At 34.6% G+C, this 20,580-nt stretch overlaps 1 protein-coding gene across 1 annotated transcript in view; it reads right to left on the bottom strand.

Moving 5' to 3' along the window:
• The window catches only part of LRPPRC (leucine rich pentatricopeptide repeat containing), an 87,121-nt gene that overhangs the window by 44,048 nt on the left and 22,493 nt on the right, over window positions 1-20,580 (bottom strand). Inside the window, exons 12-23 of the mRNA XM_052689758.1 lie at window positions 17,419-17,537; window positions 16,736-16,829; window positions 13,533-13,602; window positions 10,875-10,902; window positions 8,597-8,654; window positions 7,378-7,484; window positions 7,088-7,165; window positions 6,682-6,735; window positions 5,854-5,967; window positions 4,549-4,679; window positions 3,062-3,147; window positions 1,243-1,447 (exon numbers count right to left, since the gene is read on the bottom strand). Coding sequence (XP_052545718.1) covers window positions 1,243-1,447; window positions 3,062-3,147; window positions 4,549-4,679; window positions 5,854-5,967; window positions 6,682-6,735; window positions 7,088-7,165; window positions 7,378-7,484; window positions 8,597-8,654; window positions 10,875-10,902; window positions 13,533-13,602; window positions 16,736-16,829; window positions 17,419-17,537 — 1,144 coding nt within the window. The remainder of the gene's footprint in view (window positions 1-1,242; window positions 1,448-3,061; window positions 3,148-4,548; window positions 4,680-5,853; window positions 5,968-6,681; window positions 6,736-7,087; window positions 7,166-7,377; window positions 7,485-8,596; window positions 8,655-10,874; window positions 10,903-13,532; window positions 13,603-16,735; window positions 16,830-17,418; window positions 17,538-20,580) is intronic.

The raw sequence follows: 20,580 nt of genomic DNA, 5'->3' as shown, positions 1-20,580 counted from the left end.
ACTGCACCCTGCACTTCCGCTGACCGATCTACTAAAATGCTATTTTCAGAAAAAAATATGTATGTACCAACAGGAATTGGTACATTTGGAAACCTTCCATAATTGGAAACCTTTTTGATGAGAATTTTGAATGCAGAAAATACGTTTTTACATGTCCAAAATATTTACAAGTTCTAAAAATCTCTGCACATTAACGTTTCGTTAATATGCATCTTTGAGGCTGACTTACAAGCACAATACTATGAAATATTCACTTATTTCATAGGTATGTTATTATATTTAATATATTTTAATATATTTATTATATTTAAATCAGTAACATTTGATATACATGAAACACACTGTAAGAAGCTTATCAGTTGCTGTTGTTGGAAGACGTTAAAACTGCATGACAACATAAATGACATACTAAGGAAAAAAAGGACTGTGCATACGGTATGGAAAGTTAAAAGTGATTCTTAGCTCAATTTCAGTAAGCACTTGCTATATACTTCTTATATACGTTAATTCAAATATCCTGCACCTCCGTGAAAAAGTTAAGCATAGGAACATGACAAGAAATTACAGGTACTTCCTGCCAGAATGAGTGCATGAACCTCCACTTCCTGCCAGAACAAGTGCAGGAGCTTCCTCTTCTATATTAAAAGGTATTAAAAGCACACAGAGAAAAAAAAAAAAAGAAAAAAAAAAAAATCACAGTAGACAAACTAGAGAGTACTTTTCTTCAATTTTAAATTCACCACCCCACAGGCAACAATGTAAAATTATCTGATATCCACAAAATTTAATTTAAAATATTTCCATGTCCAAAAAGTGTTCTTCAATTCACCTGAGATTACCGTATGGTGCAGTAAAATAATGGTTTTGTTGAGAAAATGCATACTACTTAACCTCAAGAGCTAAGTATATCCATCATACTCTGTATAGCCATCTTGTCAAACAGACTTTAAAACCAACTTACTGGCAAGCATATTTCAGTAAGCAGCCATTTCCTTTTGATGTCCATAAAACATAGCCGTTGTTCCCATATCAGTACCACGTGATGTACAACTGGTGAAAACCAACTTACCTAACTTAGCAAACCATTCATTACTACTCCAAGATTACTTAAAGCATTATAAGCATGTGTATGTTTGCAGACATAAGCACTTTCCAACATGAATGCTACTATTTATAGCGTACAAAGGTCACTTTAACAGAAGTATCATTACTTAATTCATCTACAGCCCAAACATAGCTTACTTTTCAAGGTGAACTGTAATCAGAGGGGAATAAAGGGCAGCAGTTTCTGCCAACCCGAGGTTCACAATGGTCTCATGCAACCGATTCACTGTTTCAACTTCACCTCGGATGGCAGCGGCATTAAGAAGGCGGAAGAAAGATGCAACCGCTCTATCCGAGATCGGAACGTCCTTCTCTTTCATCTCTGTTAGAACGCTAATAGCATCTACAATGAAACAACACAAAAGACCCTTAGGTAATTTCATGTAGGGAAAACAAACTGCTATTAAAACAGCATTTCAAACCCAGCAGGAATGTAAATTCTGGTGTATAATGCCGATTTCAAGTTAATTACTACTTGCATTTCTAAACGAGACTACAATTATAAATCCACAATAGCATGGTTTTATCATTTTCCTGCAACTTTGACTACAAATTATAGATAGGAACTGTGTGCCCACTCTGCACCACATAACCCTGTATAGTCTGCCCTATAGCTGCAAGATTCTACTAAATGGATGCTTTTATCGTTCAATGCTAACATCTGCTAAATCACTCCATTGTTTCTTCAGCAGATGGCTTGTCACGAGGCCAGATAATAAAGATATGTTTACACTGTATATACAGCCAGACTAATGGTCTGATACCGATAGGGCCTGTTTGCTGTGTCGATACTAATTAGCCAAGGAGAGCCAATGAAAGCTTTCTAACAGACTGCATGTTAAAACATTAGGTTCATTAAGCTTCATTAGTAAGGCAGAAACAAACATTTTGGTATATGGAATAAGTGCATTTTTATAATGTTCTTAATTATTGCATACAGAGAATGTTTTGACCACTCCACATTTGGCTACATTTATGAATTGCTTTATTTTCTGAGGGACACTTATGCTCTTAAAAGCAAGCTAATCTTTTCAAGCTGCTTTAATGTAGAGGTAGCCATGATCTGATTCGTTATTATAGCAAAAACATCAGCTTTGTTATTTTTTCTAACATCAAGACAAATTTCAGAAAAGGATCTTACAAGAAATAGTATTACATTCAATTTTTAATACTGATGTATAGCATTTTGGATTCAAAATGTTATGGTTTTATAAGTTTGGATTGTACTTTTATTGTGCCAGGTCTTCTACAAAGTCTCAGAACTCAATGTACAGAATTGCATTTTAAAGTTGATAATGTTCTAGGGTTCTTTTAAAGATCAACCAAATCATGTAAATTGTAGAATGATATTAGACTAAATTACTGAAATTGAAGAGCTAACAGCTTAATGCAAACAACCACAAATCCAGAATTAGGCAGCTGGCAGAACAGTCATTAAAAGCCAAAATTTCCTGGCCGTTTGGCAGATTGACTCTAAAAAGTACTAACAAACACATATAAGAATTGTAACAGGAAAAAAATATATACTTGATAGAAAGTTAAATGATTTTTTTGCAGTACTTGGCTCTTATGAGAAGGTTATGTTTATAGGTTTTATGTTCAGCCTTCAGACCTTCTTAAGCAAAAACAAAGCCATTAGTCTAGGCACATACGCAATTTGTGCCATAAGTCATGATCTTCAAACTCAATCCAAACAGCAATGCTAATAAAAACTAGCTGCAGAAATGCAAAAAGCACTGAGCTGTGCAAATGTAAATGACAAGCTTGCCAATCCATTAAAACTAATGGCCTGCACTGTCCAAGCATCTCTGGTTGAATTCACATGCAAATTTGTATGCAAAATGTTCAAGCACTTTTCAGGACATGATATACCATTAATATCAACTCAGTTTTTATTCCTGAAGCAAGATACCTTTATTATATAGCAGAAATACAGAATAAAAGCAAAAAGGATTACCTTCTAGTCTACCATGCTTTGCTAAGACTTCTACCAGTGCTATGTATTTTCCAGCGTCAAGAGCAACAGGTGAGCCCTTAGGGAAGCTAGAAATTAAAATATTAAGAACTGCATGAGTAGAAGTTTAGATCTTACAAATAAAGCTTTAAGATTTATTTTTAAGAACTTTGCAGTAAAAGAAAGGCACCGAGAGCTGAAAGTTTTAAGTGTTAAAGGAAAAATCTGATGTACCTCAAAAGATGAAAAAACATTTTCTACAGTTTTCCACCAACAAACCACCCAATTTTAAAGAAATGTTTTAAAGAGAAAAATGGTTATATTATTTGATAGTTTTTGCAGAAAATAACATAGTTTTCCAGAAGTCTGAAAAGAAAAATACAGTCCTCATATATTCTTTCCAATAAGGAAAAAAATATGGAGCTATTCAACCTTGATCAACACGTGAAAATCTACTATTTTTAAGTTACTGCTATGTATTTATTTTCTTTTTCCTGGAACTTATTAAATGAATTCCTCTTCTGCTGTTTCTTTTTGTACCAATTCAAAAAGTTGCCTCTCAGAAGTTTTATGCTGCACTCAGGGCAGATGAGTAAAACCGTGCTGCTGCACTGAAGCTTTAGTAGAAGAGTTGATTTTGCTTCATGGGTCACCATGGGAATTGTGTGCAAGTGCTAGTATGCCTGAAATCAATACAATAGTCTATGCTGAGTTCTGAATTCTTTGATATTCACAGCTCAATTATTTCACGTTTCAAAACTAAGCAAGGTGTGTTGAGCACCTGCCTCTTAAAATACTGTAAAATAAAAGCAAATACTTTGTGAGTCCATATCAAAACATGAAAGTAACGCAACTTGGTTTGCTCCCCCAGCATCAGACTGAAGGGAAGTTTTCAAGGGCAAAAGGGAAAGGAAGCAAGTAAAAATTCTATCTGTAAGAATATGCTCCTATTTAAGTCAGTCACAGCATGTTTTAGCTGGGAACTAATTTTCATCACCAATACATAAAGATGTCAAAGTAAAAATTTTAAGTAGAATGTTTATTTTCAATCTTTAAACACAATGCCACTCGGTAGCACTACTGTTCTAAAGATAATATGAGTACAGCATATTCTAAGAATGCATTCTACATGCTATTCTAATACACAATACAGGTACTTATTTTCTTCATTCTCAGTTTAAGCCAAACATCAATTCAGATACTAGGTGTGTTTAAAATGAAAATAAAATAGATCCTATACAGCAACTTGCTTTTTTGTTTTCATTAAAAAAATTATTGTCCATACAAAGTAGCTGTTTCTGATGTTCAATTACAGGAAACATATTTTTCATTAAAAAAAAAAAACAACAGCCCTGTTTTAAATGCACATACATTCATGGGGAAAACTAATTAAAAATGGATGAGGGGGTTAATATTCAACCTACTTAATTCAACAAGGTCTGTGTATCAGCATAAATCTGTGTGACATGTTTCAGTGCCGGTGTACTTACACTTTTTCTTTCAGGTTCATTGCCTCTTCTACATTATCGTGTCGACAGCACAAATTTATTAAGGCTGCATAGCCACCGACAACCATGTCCGGTTCGTATTTGGCTTTCACTTCAAGGGCTTTTTGCATATTCTAAAAAAAGGAACAAAGCAAAGATGTGAACTAGAGGAAAAGTCAATATGACATTATGAATCTCATACGTTCAGTGTGCAGTTATGCGACTGCTCCAGTACTTTTAATAGTAGAAGATCCACATTTTAAAGCACAGAACTGAAATGGTTTAGAAAATCTTAAAGATGATTTTGCAGAAGTCGGCATCAACAACACTCTGTAGGTTAACTTCAGAGGATATTTCAAATTAACTTTCTTCCTTCAAATGTATTTTCTTCAGACTTTTTTAAAATCCATTCAGACACTGTAGATGTACCTAAGTTCTGAAATAGTTCTCATTTGGAATTCATAACAGATTTTTACCTAGTGTACTGCCAAAATAAAATAAAGCTATTTCCTAAAGGATAAGATTCTTCTTAACGATGTCATAGCATACCTTTTTTCTATATACATTTCTATTCATACGTTTGACCATTTTGAACTTACAATGGTATTTGCTTCTAGTCCTATTTCATATGCAAAATTGTAAAGACAGACAACTGAGAATCACTCTTTCTAAACTACATTCTTAGAAGTGAATATTGTGTTATCATCTGCACAACCGTTACTGTTCCTACATACACAGCCTTATAGGCAGGATCATACAGAGCAAGAAACTAAATAAAAGTGTGGTGATACCTCACAAATTACAGACACACGCTAAATGAATGTAAACTACAGCTGGACGCCTGCCGAATGAAGGCAAGAGACCCTTTATCTCAGAAGAGCTTTCCTCCTGCAGGAAAATGGAATTTCAATCCCTGCATTAACAACCTAGTAGTATTTGAATTGCAAATGACTAGTGCATGTATCAGTTGCTTGACAATCTAGATATAAGAGACCGGAGCCATGGCTTGAAAGGACATTTGGCATGTATGATAAACCTATCACAGCTGTTACTATCATTCACTTTGCAGATTATTGTAAACAAACTTCAGCAACCCCAAAACATGCCATTCAAGGTGTTGCTGAAATTAGTTAACCTTTTGATTTAATTGCTTTTTACACTTATGTTTGATTTATAAGCATCAAACCATGAAACCTCAAGTACCGCACTTGTCTTTGCTTAACCACTGTCTTTCCATAATAGAGTCATTTGTGTCCCTTTAAAAATATAGCTATGTGTTTCCAATTATCTCTGCATTGCTTAAGATACCTCTTCTTCACAAAGAGCATATATGAGTTGTTTCAAGACATCTGTAATAGGCTGGTTTTCAGCTTTTCGCTTTTCTAGTTTCTTCTCCAAAGCAGACACGTCAGATTTAGCACTCTAAATGAAGGCAACAGAAAAAAATGTCAATTTCAAAAACACCCTTCCCTGAACAACTTGTCGGATCACTTTAATGAAAGACAGACTAAATAATCCTCTTCTTCTATAGTATGTGAAAATTTCTAATCATTTAAGATGCTTTTATCTGTTTAAACAGTACATACTAATTAAACATTTGAGTCAGAATATTTTTTTTTTTTAAAAAGAACAGTAAGTAGCATATCTACAAAGGTCAACACTACTACTTCTTTCATACTCTTATTTGTGCTCAGGGAAGTAGGAAACATAAGCCTGTTTCTTTTCCCATCTCTATTCTGTTCAGATCAGAGATGTAAAACTTGACATTGCACCATTACACGCAGTATGGATTTACATGGCTTCTGCCACTCAAGTGGATCACTGTAATTTACAAGCATGAATTAAGCTTCACAGCATCCCTGTTAACTAACTAGAACTTTCAAAAAAATAAGTAATTAGTAGTCAGGGAAACTGAGGCATGCAACTTCAGCCAACTCCAAGGTCAAGGTCTACTTGAAAAATCTGGACAGCCTTTATTCCTACTCTGTAACCTCTGAACTTCAAGTGGTATATTTCAGTAACATTAATATACTTCCATGACCTGATAGCTAGCTATTACAGTTCATCCAAAACCCATATCAAAACATTATTACTATTCTTGTAAGAACATACATAGCTACTGGTGAATTTACTTACATCTGAAATGTCCTCTGTAGACATGGATTTTTTAGGAGATAGTAATTTTACATCCTGAAAAGTAGTAAGACAGTAAATAGATCACTAATTCAAAACAAGAAGTTCAATCTGTAAGTAAGCATATCATACTAAAAATGCTGTAGTTACATAATAACAAATTAAATCTGCATTATGCAGAATTATTACACTGACATGAGAAACACTTAAATGTATCCCCCTAACAATTTCAGACATGAGAATGACAATAATTTAAACAGTTACTGAAAATCATGGCAAGGCAAAAAGGCTTAAATATAAATCATTGCATAAGCACATTTATTTTGCAAAGGAGAATACATATGCACAGAGTACACATTTTTTATTTTTATTTTTTTAGTTTTAAAGGAATTGCCACAGAAGCACAGACCTTAATTAATTCAGGAACTTGAGAGGAGTCCAGCAGTCTGCAAATGCCGCTGCAGTAGGTTGCAGGGATAACTATATTCTGTACCAAGAGGTGGGGAAAAAATTATATGAGTTTTGAAACACAACCAAAATGAAATTTGTCTAACAGAAATTATCTTAGACGTAATTCAAGTCTCCAGCTCTTGCATGTCATTGAGAAGTGGTCTGGTTGTACTTAAAAGCAGCAATTTCAAATCTAATAGATACATGTCAGGCAGGACAGGCATTATGTAGCAAAAAATGAAATGGTACCATCTTCTTCAGCTGATGGAAGTATTGTCTCAAACGCTCCTCCTTGGCCTGTACCTCTGAGTCACTCATGCTGTCAATCAAGTGATAAAGAAAATAGCCAACAGCTTCTGTGGAAAAAAACAAGAGAAAGCATTCCACTAAAATTACCGAGACTGTCATGTTATCAAGATTAATTTATAAGAAATCATTTTGGTGTGAGATGTCACCCTGATGAGAGGCTCTGAAATGGCAACAATGATCACTGAGGCATAGAGATTATGTGGTTTGGGAGCACATATCTAACTGGTGAGTGAAAGGAATATTAATTATTTTCAGACCCAGTGACAGCTTTTCAGTACAGAATCTTACTTCAATCTATTTTTTCCACTACTGTGTGACAGAAGTGGTGCTGCCCAAGGCCTTCCCCCCCTTTCCTGCCCACTACCCCAAATAGTTGCCACAAATATTTTGTCACTGCTCAAAAGAAAAAACTGATTTCTACCACTTTGCATATTTAGCATGTACATTTTACCCATTATATTCTATTACCAAGCTACATTAAGTATTGTAATACTGATATGAAAGCATACGAGATACTTTAACCATTACATATCTAATATTGAAAGGGATGTCTATTAACCAATAAAAATTAGAATTAACACATTTTTAGCAAGTACTGCTGCTGATATTCTTATCTATAAGAGTGAAAAATATACTGGGTCCTGTACTTGAGAATCAGAACAGTATTACCACTGTCTTCTCAAAAGGTCAGCTTTCCCTCCCTGTTAACCCCCCCTAACAGGAGGAGGATTTTTAAATTCAGATTATATGGAAAAAAATATATTTACTCCAAAGTATAAGACCTGGGATATTAAGCACCATTGTGCTTCATAAATTTGTAAAAGCCACTAAAGATAGAACTAGATGGAAAACCTGCTTGTACTGTCTTTTAAAGTATTTAAGCATTGCTACTGTGCTCATTCTAAATCTGTATTTTGGTCAAAATTTAGACAAATAAAATAGTTATCAGCAGGTTTGTTCATAATTCTAAAAAGGAAAAGATCTAATGGATTTCAAAAATATGCTCTGATTATTAGAATCGGGATTTTACCCAACATGTTTTCAAATTTCACTTTCAAAAAGAAGCAATCAGTGTTTACTGTTGTAATCCCTCAAACCCATCATTACACAGAAGAACGGATTTGTGGATAAGTTACAATCATAGAAATTGAAACTCTACCAGTTGGTCCTGGAGGCGTCAGGCAATATCGTTCATCCTTGCACAACAGTTCTGTTATCTAGTAAGACAGAATAATCGTACATTGCAGCCAAAAGAAGCAAGCAAGGACAAACAGTACCTAAAATTCAATTCTCAAAATAATAAAACATCTCTCGGTTAAGTATTACTCTTTACTACATCATAGTAATTCTGTAAAAAAATAATAATATAAAAATATATATATATATATCTAAGGGATTTCTTTTTTCTGTATTTATTTTTTTAAATAGTAGGTTTTTCTTAAAAATATATACTGCAGAGTGAAATACATTCCGAAATGCAGCAGAAAGACAGATTCTGTAGTATGTTTATGTATCAATCTGCAGAAAGTTAACTATCATAAGACACGACTTAAAGCAAGTATTAACTCATGTCACTCATGGAGATGCAAACAATTATGTTCCAATTTCCTGAAAGGCTGAAATTGATCCATAAAGCTTTATTATTATTATTATTTTAAAATCCTGAAAGAAGAAAATACAGGAACATGATTTAGCATGCTCTCTTAGATTTACGACAACTAGTGTAGTTATCCTGAATAAATGCAGTTTTGAATAACAAAACATCCATAAAAATTGCATTCTTTATACTTTGTCTAAATTTAGCACATGTTCCATTAGTCTTGTACAAATTGAAGAGATACGTAGATTTACTTCAGAGGAAAAGAAGCACTTACTCTACACTCCCCTCACATCCTACTCATAAATACTTCACTTTAACCTAAACATCTTTTTAAAAAACCATTTGACTGTTCTTAAGTAAATTATATCAACTTTACTTAAAATCCAAGTTTTTAACTACTTCCAAGAATTTAACTATATCTGTCACACTCGTAGGATTAAATGTCAAAAAAATAGGAGGGAGATGCATTCTCAGTGCCAGAGAGCTGTGTTTAGACAATGACAAAACAAAAGGAACCTTCACTTTTAATTGTTAACAAAAATGAATACAAGTGTAATATAATCTATCACTTGTCATTCTTTCAACAACACAGGTGGTGACACTACCAAGTTCTTTTGCCCTTTTCCCTTTATTCCTCTATGAGGAACAGAACAACCTCCAACTGCAATAAAAACTATGAAAGTCGTAACACATTTCTCATTCTGAATCAACTTCCATATAATATAGAAAGGAACGGATTGCAGAGAAAAAACAAATGCATGGTATTATTTTTCATGCCAAGTAACTAATAATTCCCCAAGTTAGCATTTCTTATTTTAAAAAGATGGCAAAAATGTACCTTTCCTCCATTGTGGAGAATGGCGTAACTAACTGTAGCCATGACAATGTGCAGACCATCATTTCAGCCCTCCAACTATACTTCAAGTTTAATTCTTTTACAGGAGCAATAAAACAGATCCCTTTTTCCTCCCCCCACCTTCCGTCTCCACACACAAGAAGGAAGAATAAATGCAGACAAAAACATTCTCTGGCCATCCTCTGACAGAAAATGATAGGAAAATTAAAAATCCTGAACCTCACAGCTATAGTTGATTTATATAAATCTTTAAACGGCAACTTCCCAAATTTCTATTTCCATTTCATTGCATGATTTCTTCACAAAATCTGAAATAGACTGCAAGCCAAGCACTGCCTTATATTAGTCAGCAGGTACAGTAACTAAGGAAAACACAGGAAGCAGTGCTTCCCCTCCTTAATTTGGTAATCATAAACTAGTCAGTATGTGCCAATGCTTTCTCTCTTTTAAGTCCCAGAAAAACTTATTAACCAAGTTATACTGATGAGCATATTTCTAACATAGCCCATGCCAGGGAGGGCATAATCAGTCCATCTTCATTTGACTTTGAGTGATGTCCTTTACCTCTGCTTGCTTTCAATACTTCAAGTAAAACAACAAAAACATCAGAATTCTAATAATACCTTATTGTTTTATTAGCATTGGTATGGGGAAGAAAGTTCCCCAAAGAAGGCAGAAAAAGGATTTTTTTAAATGTCAGTCAACCATGGCCTGCTTTTTTTCAGAAGCTGTAACTATATACTACCCTTATTCAGCTGTAATAGCATCCATCTACAAATCAGAGTAAAGCTCCACATCTGATATTCCACAACTGCTCTTGGCACAAACTAAATCTCTATTTCATACAGCTGTACAATCTGCCACTGACAAGTGTCTGGCTCGCAATTGCCAATTACCAGGCTCAGAATTCAAATTTAAATGAGTTCATCATAGACATGCATGGAACTTGATTTTATTTACAGAGCTACTGTCTCTACTTACCTCACTCCAAAGCTGTACATCATTTGAGCTGAAGAGGGCAGCAGAGGATAACAAATTAAAACCAACAAAATGATTTTATTCTTGTATCTTTTTTTCTTAAATCCACAATCTGAATTAACACTAAGGATCTTATTATTTAAAGCAAAGTATAAAAACTGTCACACATTGTTTTAGTCAGTTTCGTACAGAAGGACTGTATTGTTTTTTACTGTACTGCAACTGAACTTGTCTTCTACTGAACAACACAAAATACTGCAGCAGTTCCAATAACTATGAACGTATTTCAGTTTTATTTTCTAACCTTTATAATCTAACCTTTTAACATGTGCTAACTGCACTTTTTAGTTTTGTACTTTATTCTGTTTACATTTCAAGAAAACAAGCTTCAAGCACAGAAATCGCACTTCACATAGCAAACACTCAGTATGTGGAATCTGCCAGAAGTCTGGGCTCCTGTGCATTAAAACTGGATTTTTATAAACACACATATGTTTAATGTATTAAATATATAACCACAGGCACCTATAAATTCATTTGTAAAATGCAAATAATAAAGTAATCAAATCTCACACTTAAGCTACAATGTTTATTATAGTAGAATGAAACAAACAATAAGCCTAAAACCAAAGATTTCTTCTTTCTCCCTTTAAAGAACAGATAAGAACTCAGTAAAGAGCAGTCCTGGGCACATCATTAGTCCACAACTGAAGACGAAACGTTAAATACTTCACTGAAGAATAAAAAGCCCAACACATTCTGATTCTCTACAAATAATAGGAATTCTATCTAAATACTATAACTTTTCAACAACTATAAAGCAGCAGCATTAATCTAGACAAGGATAAGAGAACAAAAATCAGAAGCTGAAGACCTTAATTTATTTTCCTATAAATCTCATAAGAGGAAAATGAGATGTCAGCCTGAACAGCTGCAAAAGACTTCAAGGCATTCACAGAAGTTTACAATCTTATTTTATGTTAGGAAGTTCAAGTCTAGAAATCATTTATTCTTTGTGTTACTGCCACTTGTATTTGAAAATGAGAAAAATGCAGGTCCACATATAGGAAAAAAAAAATAGAAGCTATTTGTGAGGTTAGTTAAGCTTTCTTGGGTGAACTCATTCCACCACTGACAGCATGACAATGAACGGCAGATATCAAATGCATCAATTTCCCAAAGTACTTGACTCTGAAATAGTAATGGTACATCAGGTAGGTAGAATGGGAATACTTTGAAGCAATAACTAGAAAAGAGCAGCTTCAACAGAAATCCATAAACTAGTCTGCTACAAACATTGTTCATGTGTCCCTTATGCATCTGTGTACTGCACTTCTGTACATCAGTTCGAAACCTCTGCTCATTTCTACATTTTAGACCAGCATCTAGGCATGAAATTTTGCTGTGTTCAGGTTTTTAAAAAAGATATTTTGATAACCAGTATTCTTTTATCCTAGCACATGCTTAAGCTTCATTTTTAAGCTGTTGAAGCCATTAAGTTTAAAACGAAAAAGGAAAAATGAATCGGCATGCTTTCAGAAATATAAAGGTAAAATTCAGGCACAGCCCACCTCATAATACAGCTCTTGAAGACAAGTAACAATAAAAGTGAACAAGAGAGAAATATTACTGAAATGAAAATACTTAGGCCATACTTAAAAGTGGCAAGAAAGGACCACTGTCAGCTGAAGGAAGTAAAAGCAACAAATTGGGCATCTGGGCTCACAACAGGACTGTTTTACCGCCTGGGATCTCCAACTAGATCTAAAACACTATTGCACTTATCCTTTTGAAGTCAAGGTCATATAGTTATATTCAATTTTAACATTGATTTACTTTTTTTCTTTTTCCCTTGGTAGAACATGGTCAGCTAGACAGAACTTGCTATTTACTAGATAATTGTTTTGGTCATATTCATCCAGTATGCTTTGCTAGTATACAACCTAAATACAGCCACATTTCATAGCCATTAAAAACAGTTCAGGAAATTACTTATTCATTAAAACTAGCCTCCACACTCTTGCTGTAAGTCATGTTAAAGTGATTTCTGTGGTGTGGAACTGAAAAAAAAATAATCCACTCTTATTCACAGTTTTTAATGTTTGACTGGAGCAAAAAGATTGACAGAAGTGCATGTTAGGTTTATGGAAGAATGTACAAATTAAGACAACCCTGCCAGTAGTATGAAATCTTCCTTACAAACTGGGGCTAAATAGCTCTGAATATGAAGTCACATCACTGTGGCTCAATAAAGCCATCAGATATATGTCTGGTTTCTATCAGCATTCAGTTCTCATTAAGCAGCTATTTAAGGGTTAATAGTGATAATCTTTAGGGGAGTTATGTGGGCACATAAATTTATCAACGTAAAATCCACAAAGAAAATTTCAAGCATTCACTTATAAGTTTGCATACTGTCAAATATTACAAAATAAGCAGGAGAAGTGGTATGCTCAGGGATAGCAAGGCAAGGAAACCAGGAAGAGTAGAAAGAAAGAGAAATATTGCTCAGATCTGCTATACCCGAAATCCTACCTAAAAACTCTCAAATATGGAGCCGGAGGAAGGAAGGGAGCAAAGACTACACAGACTTATGTTCAACAAGGCAAAAGAAAGGACACTTAGGTAGAGAATATAAAAGGGGTATTTGTACAACCTTACCTTCTAAATCCCAAAACAAGGCTGTTTTTAAACTGACGAAAATCAATAGGAGGTGTGCTTGCTGAAGACACTGTAAATGAAAGCAGTATTTCTGAACAGACATTCTGAAAAAGCCCTAAACTCCAACCAATCAGTTGGTCATGTAAATAAGAGGCTAAAATTATTTTGTTAATTTAGTAAATTCTAGCAAATAAAATCAAATTTTCAAAAGCTATGGTACTGAAAAAAGGTCCTGGCTTTTATCAGCTCTCAATCTGCTTCCTTTCTAAATGGTTTAAATATTCCAAGAGAGATTTTTCGGCTCTTAATTGCCTTTCGTGTCAGTAGTTAACATATAAGTTTTACACACATATTAGTAAGAGGAAAAAACATTTTCACTGGAAAAAAGTAACAAGACAAAATAAAAAACCCTGTTCCAAAAAGCACAATAAAAACCACATAACTCTACTCAGGAAAACTGGAGAAATTAGCACTGAAAAAAAGAAAGATATACCACATACAAATGGTTTACTGAGTTGTTTTAGACTGAATACCTGACTTAAAATAGTCTTTACAATTTATTTTTTTTAACCACAATAGTTAACATGTTCATGCCAGTGTAAATTGCTTGACGAGAAAGAAAAAGTTATTTTATCAATCTAGTGCAACATCCATTATTAAGTTAAACATAAGGGGACAAAAAAGAGGAAGAGACACCTTTGAATAACCCTGAGATATTAATATTAACATTCAGAATTGTTACAATATGGGATGTACACAAAGAAAACTGTAATTATTTTAAGAATAATTGACTTCCCAGGGTCGTTTAAGTCTACATACTCAACTTCACACCTTCCATTCCCTAGATATTCCAAATTATTCTATGTTCTTCTTCTACAACTGCTGTCTCTCATTCCAGCATTATAGTACAGAAGAGAAAAACAAGAGCAGTATGCAGGCACTGTACAAAGCCATCTTCACTTGCTTTCACTGCTAAAATATCATTAAGCCCTCTGAAAACCTGAACACACTGGGCCCCTTCAGCAAGGGCTACAATAAAAACACCAGGTCTTTGAGAACCTGAGAAAGAAAATGCAGGAACAACATACAAAAATACATACTCAAACTCATACAACAAAAATACTCCTTAGCCTAAGAGAGGGCATTTAAAAAATTAAGATTTAAATGCTTGACTGTTTTAATTTTAATTTCTCAGGTGAAGTTGCTTTCAAGCAACCCTCCTTACAAACCCTCATCCAGTGAAACTTTTTGCTCATAAAAAGAGGAGCAGAAAAAGCATCTTGGTATGCTCAGCTGCTGCTGACAATCGGCAACCTGGTTTCCTTAGCAACAAACAAGTCTGAGAAAATCAAGGGGCTGACAATGAAGTGGAATGGAATGGCATGATAGAGGGGAAAAGCAGCTCTCATGTACGCTGCCTTATGCACCCAGATTCTTCAGCTGATGCTTCATAGTTTTCATCTTGTCAGTAGGAGAAATCTATACATTATAAGGTAGAAGAAGCTGAATCAATACACCTAGATAGCAACCAGCACTAGTACACAGCCCCTGCCTTCCCTGACTACACTGATGAGACAATCTTCAACTATTTTCCATACTGCCTCTATTTTCTCCCTCTTCCTAATACTGCAGAAGAAGCCAATAAAAAAAAAGTCAGTTGTTTAATAACTTTGCCTTATCGTTTTATAGGTGCTAATTAGGTTTACTAGCATCATTTCAACTTGGTAAACTAATATAGGAGTACCTTCCTTTAAAGCTCAAGTTCAAAAGAAATTTTGCATGATTCCAAGAATTATTAACAATAGTCTTTATAAAAAACAAATACCACTACAAAATTTAAATTCAACATCCAGACAACAGCTAAGAAATACACTATGTGAGAGTAATGTCATGACAATAAAACAAAATGCAGCCTACTCCGTTTGTATCTGGATGATAAACAGTATTCTAATATGATCCTACTAAATAGCTACCTTCAAATAACTTAAATAAAATTCAAAGCTATTTCAATAACTACACTTTTCATAGTTAACATTTTTCTTGTACTGGTAACCAAAAAAGTAATAGTAAAATGTAAGGTGAACCTTAAAAGATTCACTAACTGATAATGTTCATTACAAGAACAAATCCCTGACTAACAGCTATTTTTATTTTATTTTAACTCATTTAGATACTGACAAAAAAACTCATTTGAGCTTTCATATGGACAGTCTTTTGAAGTTTTAATATTAAATTCAGTTTCTTACTGTGATTTTTTTCATCTTTAAATGAACACAGGACTACTCTGTTTTACTGTAGGTTTATGGCTAATGCTATTTTTCAAGCCTCAACACAGCCTCCCACAGTCACAGCATACAGTTCTTTATTAGTTAAATAGAGAAGTCAGAGACAATTATAGCAGGAGTCTGCTTAAACTTTTCCCTAAGTCTTGAACAAAAATATCTGCTGTTTGAGGGATTTTTTTCCATCAGGTTTAGTCCAAGGTGAGAAGTTTTATTATGAACTCAGTATAATAGGCAAATAAAAAATATATATGTTTTTAATTCTGAAGAGAAACATACATTGCTATTTAACCAAGCAAATCATCCCATTGCATACTTTTAATCAATGAAATATATTAACCTTTGTAACCAGTGACAGTCAGAACAGTCTTTGGAGAGAACTCTTCAGTGATTAAGTCATGCTGTTACAACTCCATGACCTAATTACCCTGTCAAATTCATACACAACTTCCACTGGCAAACAAACCAGCAGAGCACCCTCAGGTTAACATCAGTGCCATTCAGCTCCTTAAAGCTGGTTTGTTCATAAATTATTCTGCAGTACTTCAAACACGGTTAGACCACCATCCCATAGTAATTTTTGCCACAAACAGTAAACAAGACCAATTCCTGTGCCAAGACTTCAGCAGTTTTTACGTGAGGCAAATTGCTTTCTTAAGTGCTCTACATCCTATCACAATCACAGCTCTGTTAAATATGATGTATGTAACGTTACGGCCAATATTAAAAGAAATTTAACCACGATACATTGTCCAGAATTAGAAGTTTCAACTTTGACATCTTGTCACATAGACCCTCATGTAATGAAAGCTTTGCTCAGACATCCCACCTATTTTTATACCCATTAATCTTTTAGCCTATAGACAATCTACCAGCAGTACCGTTGAGTATGTAGTAACATGTGACATGAAATATACTTACACAGAGAAACAACATTTTTCAGTCTTCCATGTCCTGCTTCATGTCTAATTTTTGCTACAAAGAGTCCATCAGTTTCAAAGAGGCAGTTATTTTCCTGGAGAAAAAAAAAAACACAAAAACAACACTAAGTATATACAGAGAAGGCTTTCTGATACTTTGTATTTTTAAATGCTTCCTTCCCAAAAAATACTGGCATTCTGGTACTGGGCACATACATGGTGCCCTACAGATGTCTGCATGGCTAGCTAGATGAGTTGCTACTCAGAATTTACAGTTTTTGTATCAAAATCAATTGGAAAAGAGAGTCAGCAACTGCAAAAAAAGTGGGAGAGGAATTCTTACATCCGAAATTTGAATCAAGTAAGAAAGAATTGCATCAGAAATAATTATTACTGACATAATCGTAATTCTAATCCCCAGAAGTAATTCATATATTTAGTCTCTGACTTCTAGAAACAGAAAGCTAGCAAAACCCAAGGATGACACTTTAGTTCTGACAGAATAAAAAAAAAGCAGGGCAAACAGACCTATGACCAATTCAAAAGTAAACTCAATATACTAAATAGGCTTGATCACACAAGTTCACATTTAGAGCAGTACAGGTACCTCAACCTTTCACAGAAGACACATAGAGAAACACACCATGCAATAATCATCTTTAGGAATTCTAAATGCAAACTCACCTTCATCTGGGCACAGGCAGTTTCGATATCAGAAAAATTTTTAAAAACATAGTCTGTGTATGTTTCTGCATTGAGTTCCACCCCCAGCTCATGCATCACTTTGAGGACCTCAAAGACACCTATCAAAACAGAATGGGCAAACCTAAGCACTGCAAAAAATGAGTACCTGGAGAAACATTTAAAAACAAATGTTGCATTTCAAAAACCAGACTTGTCTCCTCAATTTCCCTTCTTGAAACTGTCAGGGAGAATGCTGTATTTTTATTTGAAGCATTAATGAAGTTCCTAATCGTGAAACTTGAAACAGATTTACTAGACTTCCTGTGGATGCTGCACAATCAAAACCAAGAAACTTTGGTAGCTACCACACTGCTAGTATAGAAAGTTATTTCCTAACATAGTTAAAATGACTGTTTCTATCACTTATATTGCAAAACAGCTTTTAAAGATATATATGCCTGTATTACTAGGCATAAAAACCAATCTGAAATTCAGTGCAAAGAATCAAATGAATTTCAAGACAGAAGTACATTCATTCATCAGCACGTAATACATTCTTAGCTTTGCTCCCAGAACGCAACCCCACTTAGTAAGGCAAGATCCATTCCTACATTTTCGTTAAAGCTTTTTAAGATCTGTTTAACACAAGTAGCATTTTCATCAGCAAATGGGTTAACTGCTGCCTGTATCAATGTATCAGCTTCAAACTGTAAATTCAGAAAAAGACTGGAGTCTACAAAGCCCCAGTGAAGCTATGTTACAACTTCCACACGATTCAGATCAATTCACACATTACTAACGTAGATGTGCTTTTGAAGAGTGTGGAAACCAAATCTTAATAGAGCTTAATAATTAGAGCATAGAGTTTTAGAGTATATTTCATGCTTTTTAATTGTTCACACTCTTCTGATGTGCAGAAACTTCTTGCAATAACCCTAGCAAGCAAACTCCAACCCTCTGTCAAAACCTATACAGGTATTATCATTTTTGCTGGTCTAAAAATGATTTGTCAGTTGCTGCAGGACACCAGTTCCAAACAGCATATGTTTTTTTCAACTTGCATTTCATACTTATTACTTTAAAAATGTAAAGTTTCCCAAAGTCCCTGTCTTTGCCCTGGAGTGCCACCTATGGAAAAGTGACACTTCCATGAATATTTTATGCAGTGCACTATGGTGCAAATAATCAAATGTGAATTCCCTTTGAGCACTTGCAAATACATGCAGGCAAGTCACACTAGATTAAAGTCGCATCATCTGTTCGAGTTTGCCTTAAACAAAACTCTGATTTTGGCCCAGAATATGTGAAAATATGAATAAAGAATTAATTACAGCAAGTCTTTCCTGATACCTTTCAAATCTTGACAGCTACTTTCTACTTAATGCTTTCACCTTCTCAGCAAACGTATTAAACCCTCTTCAGCTGAAATCATCTCAAAAAATAATTGAGTTCCAATATGTACCATTAAGGCACTACTAGAAGAGTGAGAAGTAGCTACCACAGTGAATAAAGTTTGGTAACATTCAGGAGATTCAAGTTCAAATTTTGTACCTTGATCAAAGTACTGAATAAAGGGGCATAATCATTCCTGAGTAGCCATTGCATGACCTGGCACAACTCTTGAGTAGGTAACAGCACATACAAAGATAAGGACATGAGCAGAAGACTGGGATGAAAATTAAGGAGGTACATCAGCAAAAATATTGAAGTACTGCGCATAGCCAAATTAAGGCCAAACTTCAGAAAAAGACATGAGTGCTGCCACTTCTTCAGGCACTGTAAGATGAAGTGGAGTTTTTTTTGGAATAGAAGGTTAACAAAAATAAAGATCTTGCATTTTCATATTTATGTTATCATCATATGGCAACACAAAGCGATGAAACATTCCCATTTCTATCAAAATAGTACATGAATACAGTTGATTTGAAATTGCTCACACCTCACTGCAGTATTAGAAAACACACTAATGACATCCTTTTCCTCAGGTACCAAAGAACAGACTAAAATAAAGAAATGGGATTACATGTACTTAGAACACCAGTCTATGGTTTGAGAATGAAGCCCCAGAATAGTTATTTGTTTAGTCAGCAATTACATACATGTACGACCATGCCAGTATATTCTGTACATTACAGAACATACAAAAAAAAAAAAAAAAACAACTATTTTAATTTTTTTCCCCAATCAACGGTGCCCCCACACCCTAACAGACTATCTTGCATACCTTGCTTTGGAGAACAGTGATCTAGAAGATCAGGTGTGACTAAAAACCACACTGAACAACACACAAAAAAAAAAAGCCACAATCGAATAGTCTTCCAATCAGACTTTGTGCATTACTAAGAGTTCACTATTCTTCTGCCAAAGATTAGTCTCTGTTGACAACAGTTCATTCAAAAAGTCTGCATCTAATACACTTTATTTAAAAATATCTATTGTAGACTCTTTAATTATCCAGAATACTCTGCACTGATAGTCTTCTGCACATAAAGTGTGCAGATACAAAGTTTTAGTATTTTTATTCATGGCAAATAACACTAGAATCTTCACCACAGCCCTTCTTTCCTAGATGCACAATAGTTCCTTGGACCAATAAGACCTCATTTCTTCAGTCTCTACCCTGCTTGATCAAGAAGAGGTTTGTAGACATCATACTGCAAGAGCTGAACACCAGAAGACAAATACCTAAGTTGTAAGAAGACAGTTGCAGGGAACGAAACACAGTCTTCTGTGTCCTCCTTTTTATCAGTACTGGAAATGGCACTGGAACACCCCAGTAGAGGTAAGAAAGCATCTTTCCAGGTTCAAATAACTATACCCAAATACAAACAAATGCAAAAGACATCAATCATAAGATGGCCATAACATCTCCTCAAGAACAGAAAAGTGAGGGGCTCACATTTCAGTCTTTCCTTTCTCAAGTTTCATACAAGAAGTGTTCCTCCTTTCTAACATGGATCCAGCAGAACAGAGGAATTTCTAAGGCACGTAAATACAGTTTCTCATGGAAAAAGGCAGCAAAATTGGGCTTACAGTAATTCTCCAAACAAATAAACTTGAAGAGTGAGGATGTGTTCAGGAAAACATCATAACATTCAGCATACTTCTGCCAAGCTATTAATCTGAGATGCAGCCAGAATTTTGAGACTGTCTACAAAACAC

The sequence above is a fragment of the Tympanuchus pallidicinctus genome, unplaced genomic scaffold (genome assembly GCF_026119805.1).
Source record: "Tympanuchus pallidicinctus isolate F22 unplaced genomic scaffold, pur_lepc_1.0 scaffold1, whole genome shotgun sequence".
NCBI classification, from domain to species: Eukaryota; Metazoa; Chordata; class Aves; order Galliformes; family Phasianidae; genus Tympanuchus; species Tympanuchus pallidicinctus.
This window is presented reverse-complemented; position numbering and strand designations above follow the sequence as displayed.